The 12755-nt window shown below is 38.1% G+C and overlaps 1 protein-coding gene across 1 annotated transcript; it reads left to right on the top strand.

Moving 5' to 3' along the window:
- The first annotated feature begins 10986 nt into the window (after positions 1-10986).
- On the top strand, positions 10987-11859 carry LOC141639418 (protein DOWNY MILDEW RESISTANCE 6-like). The gene is made up of 2 exons (XM_074448550.1): positions 10987-11283; positions 11605-11859. Exons 1-2 carry the CDS (start codon positions 10987-10989, stop codon positions 11857-11859), a joined length of 552 nt encoding a protein of 183 aa, XP_074304651.1.
- Positions 11860-12755: the final 896 nt, after the last annotated feature.

Raw genomic sequence — 12755 nt, 5'->3', positions numbered from 1 at the left:
GGCGGTGCGTAATATGCCCCATCAATTATTATTATTATTATTATTATTATTATTATTATTATTATTATTATTATTATTATTATTATTATTATTATTATTATTATTATTATTATTATTATTATTATTATTATTATTATTATTATTATTATTATTATTATTATTATTATTATTATTATTATTATTATTATTATTATTATTATTATTATTTTTTTTTTTTTTTTTTTTTTTTTTTTTTTATAAAATGCGCGCAGCTTTCATTATAATAAAAATAAAAGGTTTACATGAAATTGGTGGGGAGCCGAGAAACAAGCCGGGCTCCCACACCCTTAGCAATAGTAAAGCTAATACGAGTAAAAATGTAAGCGGCTACCCGAGCCCCAAAGATCCCGAGATACCGAGAATTTCGGATCCGCTTGAGCAAGACAACAAAGATCCGAACTCAACTCCCGAGTGAAGAGAAAGAGAAAGGTAGGAAACTAAACCGCCACCGCGCACAAATCCCCATACTTAGCACACTTTCGCCGAGCAAAGATCGGGCCGACAACCCGGCCCGCACAAAATCGCCAACCCGGTCCCGAGTCAAAGGTGAAGAACCCGCAGTCGACGCACACATCACGCCCCCGTCCCAAGAATAAATCAATAAATCCATGAGGACGAAGAGAGCCACCATGCCCATCAACCAAACCGATATCAACCTCCTTCCCCGCAAAAATACCGGATCTATAGCAGATGTCGAAGAGAGTGTCCTGACAAGGTTATGCCGATGTTTAACGCCCACGCACCAAGATAAGAAAAACAGCGTGGTCCCCAAAAACATCCCCAAAGAAAAACCCGAGAGCAAGCAGACAGGGCCTAGATACCGAGAATAACGGAACACCCGACGATACCCCAAAGACACTACGGTAAGTCCTCCTGTTCATAGTCCGCCCCCAACCCCGAGATAGGAACCGCACGCAACCAATCGTAGGAGTAAGAACCCCGCCGAGTCCGCCATAGAGCGATCTCGGCGAGGTGTCAAAGAAAAAAACAGACTCGAGGCAAGATCAACCGTCGTGAAATAAATGTCCGCCAATTTCTTCATAAGTTTGGGGGCAATTTCACTAGGGCGACCTAATATATCGTAACCCGTAGTCGCAGAAACACCCGTGCGGCATCATCAAAAGCAGGGCCAACGGCTACAACACGAGAAGGGCCGGGAGCTTAGCCTCGCAAACCAAAGACCGCAAGCGGGACGCAATAAAAGCATAGAACAAAACGTCTCCGGCCGCATAAACACCAAGGCCACCCAGATGAAAAGGGAATGTAGCAAGGCGCCACCGCCAATCCCAAAACCCGCCCGACGCGGTGACAATACGTTCCAAGCTAGAACGCAGAGCGGCATCAAAAGGAAGATGGACAGACCCAAAAACACTAGGGGAGCAAGTACGAAGAGAGAAGTAGAGCTTAGATATACCAGTACAAGCTCGAAGAAGAAGCAACTCACACTGCGGGTCCTCAATCCTCGCAACCAAGTCCATCAGCTCAATGGTCTTAGTTACTCTCGTCGCCACAATCTCACTGCTAAAACCAGGACAAGTACTGACAGGTCCTCCCAATACTGTAACACCGCGCAATGGCCGAGAAATAGAAGTGGGGAAAACCCCCTGAAGCCGGCTCCGTGGATCCTCAACAGGCCAAAAGACCTCCGTCTTGGAGACATTTAGGTGTAAACCAAAACAAGGGCCATCCAACCTAATCAAGTCCAACACCTTCCCCACCTCCAAAGTATCTCCCACAATGGTGCCATCATCTAAGTACCATGCCTGCAAAGTGAGGTCAAAAGTGTCCCGGATCTTGCAAACCAAGGGATGCAAAACCAACGCGAAAAGCAAAGGCCCCAATGGATCACCCCGCAACACCCCGACAAGACCACAAGCAGTGCTCCCCATAAAAAAGGCGGGTCGGGCTGGAATAACAAAACTCCACCCAACGGGAGAGAGCCGGGCACCGACGGCGGACCTTCTGAAGCATGGTCGAACGGTCAACAAGGTTGAACGCATTCTGGAAATCAACCAAAGAACATGGAAAGCCCCACCTGTTCCCCCCGAGCCTCAATGAGCCGGTTCAAGGCATGCAAGATAGCCTCTCCTCCACCGGACACACCCACCCCGAACTGAAGCCCATCAAAATAAGAAGATAAAGACGGGCCAACCATAGAAGCACCAACCTTAGAGACAAGCCGTCTCCAGACCGTACCGACAACAATAGGACGAACTCCACCACCCGGTTGAACGAGTGGTGTGAGAGGAGCGCTGGCAATGTACTCACCCAGAGGAAGAGGGCACCGACCCTCAAGAAAAAGATTAACCACCCTAGTAATAGAAGTGATCAAATCATCGGAGATAGCCACAACAGCGCCACTCAAACAGTCCATAAGGTGCTGAGCACGAAAACCATCCCTCCCACAAGAAGTACCACGAGGGAAGCTCCGAATCATATCCAAGACCACCGCGGACGAGGCAACCAGAGGATGATGATCCCCAGACAGAGGAGGCAATGAAGGATGCGGGGCGACAGGATGCTTCTCACGCAGGGCCACGAGAGTGGCATCGGAGTAGGGGGCGACCCCAGAGGAAGAAAGCACTCGTACAGCAGCAGTATAATGGCCATCTGATATTATTATTATTATTATTATTATTATTATTATTATTATTATTATTATTATTATTATTATTATTATTATGGTTGAAAGTTTGGCTTACTTTTTAATTATATTTATAGATTATTATTATCATTATTATTATTTTAAAGGGATGCGCGCAGCTTTCATTAAAATAAGAATAAAAGTTTACATGAAATTGGTGGGGAGCCGAGAAACAAGCTGGGCTCCCACACCCTTAGCAACAGCAAAGCTAAGCCTAGTAAAAATGTAAGCGGCCACCCGAGCCCCCGCATCCTGAGATGCAGAGAATTTCTGGATCCGCTTGAGCAAGGCAACAAAGATCGACCCCACTCCCAAGTGAAGAGAAGGAGAAAGGAAGGAAACCATAACCCGCTAACGCGCACAAATCCCGATACTTAGCACACTTTCGCTGAGCAGCATCAGCGACAACCCGGCCCGGCACAAAATCTGCCAACCCAGTCTGAGTCAAAGGTGAAGAACCTGTCAGATCGACGCACACATCACGCCCCCTGTCCCAAGAATAAAGCAATAAATCCGCAGGACGAAGAGAGCCACCATGCCCATCAACCAAACCGATATCAACCTCCTTCCCCGCAGTAATACCAGATCTATAGCAGATGTCGTAGAGAGTGTCCCGGACAAGGTTATGCCGATGTTTAACGCCCACAGTACCAGTACAAGAAACAGCGTGGTCCCCAAAAACATCCCCAGCAAAAACCCGAGAGCAAGCAGGACATGGCCTAGATACCGAGAATAACGGAACACCCAGACGATACCCCAACACACTACGGTAAGTCCTCCCGTTCATAGTCTGCCCCAAATCTGATATTATTATTATTATTATTATTATTATTATTATTATTATTATTATTATTATTATTATTATTATTATTATTATTATTATTATTATTATTATTATTATTATTATTATTATTATTATTATTATTATTATTATTATTATTATTATTATTATTATTATTATTATTATTATTATTATTATTATTATTATTATTATTATTATTATTATTATTATTATTATTATTATTATTATTATTATTATTATTATTATTATTATTATTATTATTATTATTATTATTATTATTATTATTATTATTATTATTATTATTATTATTATTATTATTATTACTTTTTAGGTTTAAATAAAAGGGCGAGTCCAGGTATATTCGAGGTAAAATGTATAGATAATTAGTGTGAAAGTAGTAAATTTTGGTGTAGCAAATCACAAAATTCTAACCGAATTTTCCGCCTTTGGTATAGCGGCTGCGATACCGAAAGCCTCAGTTGGCTCGCCCCTGGCCACGAACTAAAATGATAAACCACGAAAATATAAATATCAAGGCTAAATGTCAAATCAACAAATTCCAACTACACTAGATTTTCGTGGCATTAACATTATTAGTAATGGCATTATAAATTGCCTAAATAAAACCATTGTGATGAGTCATAATTATATACATATTTATGCCTCCCCTTAATTACTTTTGATACGGTTTTCGTACTAGTTTATATCATTTACATGCCTTTTATGTTAGAATGTTGATACTTCCGCCTTTTGATGTTTAATTCAGGAATGATGCATTTGAGGAGCAAAGGAATGAAATTGGCATCGCGGAGTGAGCATGAAGGGATACACGAAGCATGGCACGAGAATCCATAAGAATGAAGGGAGAGAAGTTAAGAAGAAAACACGAAGAAAAGAGCTTCTTATTACAAGTGCCTACTTTGAAGATCCATATCTCGAGTTATACAACATATTTTCAAGTGATTCTAATTGGAGGTGAAATCTTATCTTCTTAGCTTTCCAACTCCGTAAAAATCGCTTGTTTCTGACAAGTAACGAAGAAATGGCGGCCGTTTTAAGTTCAGTGCGCGAAGTAGAAAATTGGTGCCTCGATCGAGTCAACCTTGGCTCGATCGAGGAACTTCATGCTCGATCGAGTCACTCTCGACTCGATCGAGGAACCAAGATAATCAATAAACTTTGCAATGTCGAGAGTTGGGGTATCTGGGAATTGGTGCCTCGATCGAGTCAACCTTGGCTCGATCGAGGAACTTCATGTTTCCGCAATATTTCGCAAATTTCCTCAAGTCGGTTATGACTACTATAAATACCTAAACTCTTACTCTAGGTTATTATTATGTTTATTTTACATAGGTTTAGTATAGCTACCTTAGAAAACTCTCTCAAATACTTAGTATAGTTTATTTATTGTTCTTCCTTCCGGATCTAAACATTGCTATTTTACGGTATTGTTCTAATCTTTCAATAATTACTATTTCAATTACTTGTCCATCTTTATTATTGTTCATCATGCTTTCCATTACTATTATTGTTGTTATTGCTTTAGTTATGAGTAGCTAAATTCCTCATCTAGGATGAAAGAGGATCTAGGTTAATTAGAAAGGGGAAATTGATTAATTGCTAGTGAAATCGTTTAAGTTGCCGTTTGATTATTGTTCTTATTCTAGTTAATTAACTTAGGCCTGAGTTGTTAATTAGTGTAGCGAATTAATCCTTTCACCGACCGGGTTAGAATTAATATAGGCTGCGATAATCGAATAGATTGTATCTAATTATAGCGACCGCATGTTAGAATCGATCTAAAGGGCATAATAGAGTCGACCGATCTTATGACCTTAGACAGCTTGACAGATCTAGCAATTGATTAATAGACCCCATATAATTGACCTAGTGAACCGGAAATCCTAGACATTTAATATTATTGTTATTTTCCCTTTAAATTACTTGCAATTAGTTGGTTAGCATACAAACAAAACAAACCCCCACAATTGGTTACTTTAAGACAGATTTAAATATAAACAAACTAGATAATCACCGCCTCCCTGTGGATTCGACCCTGACTTACCGCTAGCTATTTTGTTAGTAGTAGTTTAGGTTTACTTTGATTAAGGTGATACGGCTTTAGCCTTATCAAATTTTTGGCGCCGTTCTTAGGGGAGGCAACAATTTTTCTGTTTGTTTTTGTTTAGTTTGTCTTTTGTCTCAGGGAACACTAGTTCCTTGAGACCGTTCTAATGTTTTCCATCGAGTTTCTACAGGGTGAAGATGAGAACTTCCACGATTACATGCATAGATGGAATGATTGGATTCGTTCTCATAATTACGAGGCCAAAATTTCACGGCTTACTATGTGCCTTACCATCATAAAAGGTATGAACATACAAACCCAAGCCTATATTGACTCCATAGGTATGGGAGATTTTGGTGGTAATAATATTGATGATGTCCTTTCTTTCTTTGAATGGCTTGCTATTGAATGCATTAAACCCACTTTTTCATTTCAGCCATACATGGATGAGGGTGTGGGTGAGACCATAGAAATCGTTTTAAAGAATGAAAAAGATATTGAGGGAAACATAGAGGATGTGACTATATGCTCAGTTGATAACCCTTTCTTTGACGACAATCTAGAACCCCTCTATGACGATTTTGCAGACAGTGAGTCACATGAGGAGGACTTGACAGACCCCTTAGATTACCCCTTTTGTGATGAGTCTTGGGATAAGGAGAGTGATGATGCACGATTCGAAGATCTTGAGGTTAAATGGGACTCATGTGCCGATATGCTGACTCTTTCTTTTGATACTTCCCCTTCAGTTGTTGAATTTGATTCTAATTTTGAGTCTAGTAAGGTTCATTTTATTACACCTGTGGAGAATGCATATTTTGATGTTTCTGATGTTTCTGATGATATTGATGAATACTCTACACAAGGGACCCCTACTAAGGACCCTTCATATGCATTGATATGTTTTGAGACATGTGCAGGTGAATCTCCCATTTGGAAAGCTGAGTTGGATGCTTTAGAGGCTGAAATATATGGGATAGAGCCTATCAACAAAGGGAACGCGAAGGTATATGAGTCAGTGAATACTTCTAGCATGGTAGAGGTAATATATTCTTTTGCCACTAATTCTGTCATTAGGAGCGGTAGAACTCCTGACCAAGAGGTAATTGTTGACGATAACTTCATAAGGATTACTGGTGTGGTGAGTGAGAAATTACCTCGTATGACTTCTACATTGTGTTTTGATTCTCCTTATTCTTTTGGTTGGACGAACAAATTGATGCGGTTTTATTATAATTTTCATCAAAATTTTGATATGCTGAGACGGTCTTTAACATTGATTTTATATGCTCCTGTTATATCTTGGTGCTACTTATGCTTTTGTGTAGCACATGCGCAGATTTATGATCAACTATTAAGAGCTTTGAGCTGTTTTGATTATGCTCAATTGCGAGTAATCGATATATAAAGAAAGGAAGGGGACGGCAACAGGTTCCTCGATCGAGTAAGACGAGGCTCGATCGAGTAACCACGTTTTTGGGTTTATTTCGTAGCTGACTTGATATGGAATTGCACGGTTGATGATTTTTCCCCTATTTTTGCAGCTGGTTTGGGGGAATCATAAGCTCTTACCCGGTATTCTCTTCCCTTGTACCTTCTTTAATTGTATTATCTAGTTCTTTTCCATTCCTTTTGTTAGTAGTGTCCTTTAGGTTGCTGGAATTGTTTGTGATTGCTATGTTGTAGGCGTCATAATGAGGACACTGTGACATTTAGGTTTGGGGGAGGAATTTAATTATGTTGTGTGATTTAATTATGTTGTGTGATTTATTTCTGTTGTGTGCATTTTATATATCAAAAATCCATAAAAATTAAAAAATTTCAAAATACAAAAATAGGTTTTTCCCTTGTTTTGAGTCGAGTCTTGGTGAATTTAATAACAATGATGTTAAATTGCATTGTTTTTGCATTTGAGTCCTATATAGTTGTCCATGTCCATTGTTTTGACTCGTTAGCCATGAAAACAAAGCTCATAATTCAAGTCTTAGCCATATTAACATGCCTTATATTTATTAGATTTGACACAATTATGTTGGTAAACTACTTAAATTCTGAGGTCTATAGAGCTTCCTAGGCCAGGATCATCAATAAACTGGTCTCATTGTCAATTAGGCTTGAGTGTGGTTTCTCCTTGTGGAATGTGTAATATCAAATTGCATAAGTGTGACATTGATTTATTGATACTTCTATTGCTTTCATTTGACTAAGTACATGTGGATAGGCGGTTCTTACCGTTCAAATAAGCCTTACATTACCTTTTGTTAGCCCGTTTGAACCCTTGTAGCCAATATTAATTACATCCTATGAGCTACAATCCAAGAATTTGCCTACCTTTTCGGGACAGTCGCAGTTGCTTGTTTATCATGTTTGTTTTGCTATTATGGTTGGGTTGGGACTTATTGTTGTCCTGTGGGTATAGCAAAATACTTTTAGCGATTGTGTTGTATCCTTGTGTTAGAAAAGAAAAATATGAAGCGAAAAAAAAAGAAAGAGAAAATAGAAAAATGAAAAAGAGAAAAGAAAAGAAAAGAAAAGAGATTGCTTCATTTGGTTTTGTCAAGGATCAAAAAGATGGTTGTTAGAGTATAATGCATAGTTGGAGAGTAATTTATTAGCTCTCATATGTTGTAAAGTTGAGATCATTTCTCTAAGTTGGGTTCATTTATTATCAAAGATTTGGTTTTTGTTTTGGTTAGCGCTGCGACTACCGTCTTAGCTCCACATATCCATAACGTGCCTCGGCACAAACTATTTCTATCCATTTAACCCATTTGCCACCCTTATTGTCCTTGATACATGTACGTTTGTCTACATATGGTGATTGCATATTAGTTGGGGAAATTTCTATCACATTAGATTGCATGCATGTTTCATAAGTTGAGTGAGTGTTTCTACTTCTCTCTATCTTCACATATAACTCACCCTTACAATACTTATGAGTGCATGAGTGAATCCGTGAGAATCCGACTAATTTGTCTTGCAAGATCGAAAGGAATTTGGCATTTGTATCTAGTATGGTGACTTGAGACTTGAGCTACGTTTTCTATTTCCCGTACCTTTGAATTTGTTTTATTGGTACACTTTAGTCATTACTTTGTTACAAATATGGATAGCTTGGGATTTGTATGTGCATTAAACATTAGCTCTGAGTCGTTTATTCGTCATTTGTATGATTGCCTTTTGTATTGTGTGTTGCTTTGCTTGAGGACAAGCAAAGAGATGGTTTGGGGGAGTTTGATGAGTCATAATTATATATATATTTATGCCTCCCCTTAATTACTTTTGATACGGTTTTCGTACTAGTTTATATCATTTACATGCCTTTTATGTTAGAATGTTGATACTTCCGCCTTTTGATGTTTAATTCAGGAATGATGCATTTGAGGAGCAAAGGAATGAAATGGGCATCGCGGAGTGAGCATGAAGGGATACACGAAGCATGGCACGCGAATCCATAAGAATGAAGGGAGAGAAGTTAAGAAGAAAACACGAAGAAAAGAGCTTCTTATTACAAGTGCCTACTTTGAAGATCCATATCTCGAGTTATACATCATATTTTCAAGTGATTCCAATTGGAGGTGAAAGCTTATCTTCTTAGCTTTCCAACGCCGTAAAAATCGCTTGTTTATGACAAGTAACGAAGAAATGGCGGCCGTTTTAAGTTCAGTGCGCGAAGCAGAAAATTGGTGCCTCGATCGAGTCAACCTTGGCTCGATCGAGGAACTTCATGCTCGATCGAGTCACTCTCGACTCGATCGAGGAACCAAGATAATCAATAAACTTTGCAATGTCGAGAGTTGGGGTATCTGGGAATTGGTGCCTCGATCGAGTCAACCTTGGCTCGATCGAGGAACTTCATGTTTCCGCAATATTTCGCAAATTTCTTAAGTCGGTTATGACTACTATAAATACCTAAACTCTTACTCTAGGTTATTATTATGTTTATTTTACATAGGTTTAGTATAGCTACCTTAGAAAACTCTCTCAAATACTTAGTTTAGTTTATTTATTGTTCTTCCTTCCGGATCTAAACATTGCTATTTTACGGTATTGTTCTAATCTTTCAATAATTACTATTTCAATTACTTGTCCATCTTTATTATTGTTCATCATGCTTTCCATTACTATTATTGTTGTTATTGCTTTGGTTATGAGTAGCTAAATTCCTCATCTAGGATGAAAGAGGATCTAGGTTAATTAGAAAGGGGAAATTGATTAATTGCTAGTGAAATCGTTTAAGTTGCCGTTTGATTATTGTTCTTATTCTAGTTAATTAACTTAGGCCTGAGTTGTTAATTAGTGTAGCGAATTAATCCTTTCACCGACCGGGTTAGAATTAATATAGGCTGCGATAATCGAATAGATTGTATCTAATTATAGCGACCGCATGTTAGAATCGATCTAAAGGGCATAATAGAGTCGACCGATCATATGACCTTAGACAGCTTGACAGATCTAGCAATTGATTAATAGACCCCATATAATTGACCTAGTGAACCGGAAATCCTAGACATTTAATATTATTGTTATTTTCCCTTTAAATTACTTGCAATTAGTTGGTTAGCATACAAACAAAACAAACCCCCACAATTGGTTACTTTAAGACAGATTTAAATATAAACAAACTAGATAATCACCGCCTCCCTGTGGATTCGACCCTGACTTACCGCTAGCTATTTTGTTAGTAGTAGTTTAGGTTTACTTTGATTAAGGTGATACGGCTTTAGCCTTATCAAATTTTGGCGCCGTTGCCGGGGAGGCAACAATTTTTCTGTTTGTTTTTGTTTAGTTTGTCTTTTGTCTCAGGGAACACTAGTTCCTTGAGACCGTTCTAATGTTTTCCATCGAGTTTCTACAGGGTGAAGATGAGAACTTCCACGATTACATGCATAGATGGAATGATTGGATTCGTTCTCATAATTACGAGGCCAAAATTTCACGGCTTACTATGTGCCTTACCATCATAAAAGGTATGAACATACAAACCCAAGCCTATATTGACTCCATAGGTATGGGAGATTTTGGTGGTAATAATATTGATGATGTCCTTTCTTTCTTTGAATGGCTTGCTATTGAATGCATTAAACCCACTTTTTCATTTCAGCCATACATGGATGAGGGTGTGGGTGAGACCATAGAAATCGTTTTAAAGAATGAAAAAGATATTGAGGGAAACATAGAGGATGTGACTATATGCTCAGTTGATAACCCTTTCTTTGACGACAATCTAGAACCCCTCTATGACGATTTTACAGACAGTGAGTCACATGAGGAGGACTTGACAGACCCCTTTGATTAAGGTGATACGGCTTTAGCCTTATCACATTACTCCATTTAATATCGTTCATTTTAATCTAAAATCACTAATTCGACTCAAATGTTTACACCTTTTTTCTTGGGTACAAATTCAGGGAATTTGTCAGTGATTATGTTATGGCCTTAAAGGTTATGGGATCAAAGATCTTAGAAAACATAGCTCAAGGACTGGGGCTTGAACAAGAATATTTCGCAAATGAGCTAAGCGAAGACCATGTGTTATACATAAATAGTTATCCGGCATGCCCTGACCCGACCTCGACAATAGGGCTAGCCAAACATACTGACCCCTCACTTATCACCATACTCCATTCGAGCCACGTTCCGGGTCTTCAGCTCTTCATGGATGGAAAATGTTTGGGCGTCGATACGCCTCCCGATTCTTTCTTGGTATTCGGTGGCAATATGCTTGAGGTATTCGTTACTAATATATATTGTACTTTCTCTATTTCGTTGAATAATTTGCATTTTTTAAAATTCTCCTCCCAGATTTTGGAAAACGTAAACGTTACTGTTTATTATAATAAGAGCAATATCATGTATAATAGAATGCTAAGTCAAGTAACTGAGAGGTAATGAACTAGCTAACACGTTACACATTATTAATATACTACCTTCAATAGATGTGTTATTCACTTATTCCCATAATTACATTCTTTAACTATATATCTTTCTTACATACGTTATAATAATACAATTATATGCTTCGTAATTGAAATATATTATTATATGCAGGTTGTAAGCAATGGGATTCTTAAGGCACCAACGCATATCGTAAGAAATGCTACTGAAGCTCGAATAAGTGAAGCCTTCTTTATCAGCCCGTCAAAGGAATACATCATTGAACCCGCGAAGAGTATACTTGAATCCGAAAACTCTCTTCCTCTTTATCGGTCGTTCAAATATGAAGAATTTTTCGACACTTTTAAAAATGGGTCGGGCGATCGACACACCGTACTTGAAAAAGAATTTAAAATGGCTCATGAATAATTTCTTGACCATTTTAAGGGAGCCACTTGAAAAATTTTGAACTAACAATGTTTTGTTATTTCTTTTAATGATATTGTTTAGTCTTTTTGCATCTTTCAGTTAACGTTCATTGGAATTATGGCCATATTATGGCTAGTGAGGCATTTATCGATCGATACAAGTATTAGCTTTATTAATTATTTTCCGATCCCGTTTGACATTATGCACTATACTTCTTTCACTCTGATCAATAATTATCATTGTTTGAAATATGTAAAACCAACCCAAAAGATTCCACTATTGCCTATAAGGCTATATGAGCAAGTCCAGTGGGGTAGCTTATGGACTTACTTACAATTTCCTAAATTTGCAATCTAGTTGCTACACCATTGAAGATGACCATGTAAGATGTCTTGGCTCAAGAAACTATCTTAATGAATCTAGTTGCTTAAATGAGTCCACTTTCACAAATCAACCAATTGAAAATTAGCTAAATAAATTTAAGTTTAATTGATTCTTAATTTTAAGTTAGAAAGTTATAGCTTACCATTGGAATGTTTTAGTAGTTTAAAAGAGTTGTAGCTTAGAATATGATGTGGAATTGGCAAGCAAGAAAGTTATAGCTTGTCATTGGACTTGCTCTAAGAGCATTTCCAATGATTCTTATTAGGGACTTGCTTGCAAATTCTATAAAATTTCAAGCATGTAGCTTGCCATTGGAGAGAGAATAAATGGAAGTAGCTTGTAAGCATTGTAGCTCTACCAAGCTACATAACTTGGTTTGCAAAAATTTAAAAGAAATTTTTCTTATTGGATGAGAACAATATTGTGGACCCGTGCAAGCTACAAACCATTGTAGCCTACCACTGAAGCAATATGTAGCCAAAGAGCGGTGTTGCTTAAAATATTGAGATGAC

The sequence above is a fragment of the Silene latifolia genome, unplaced genomic scaffold, assembly GCF_048544455.1.
Source record: "Silene latifolia isolate original U9 population unplaced genomic scaffold, ASM4854445v1 scaffold_382, whole genome shotgun sequence".
Lineage (NCBI taxonomy): Eukaryota > Viridiplantae > Streptophyta > Magnoliopsida > Caryophyllales > Caryophyllaceae > Silene > Silene latifolia.
The sequence above is the reverse complement of the archived record's forward strand: the minus strand, read 5'-3'. Positions and strand labels throughout refer to the sequence as shown.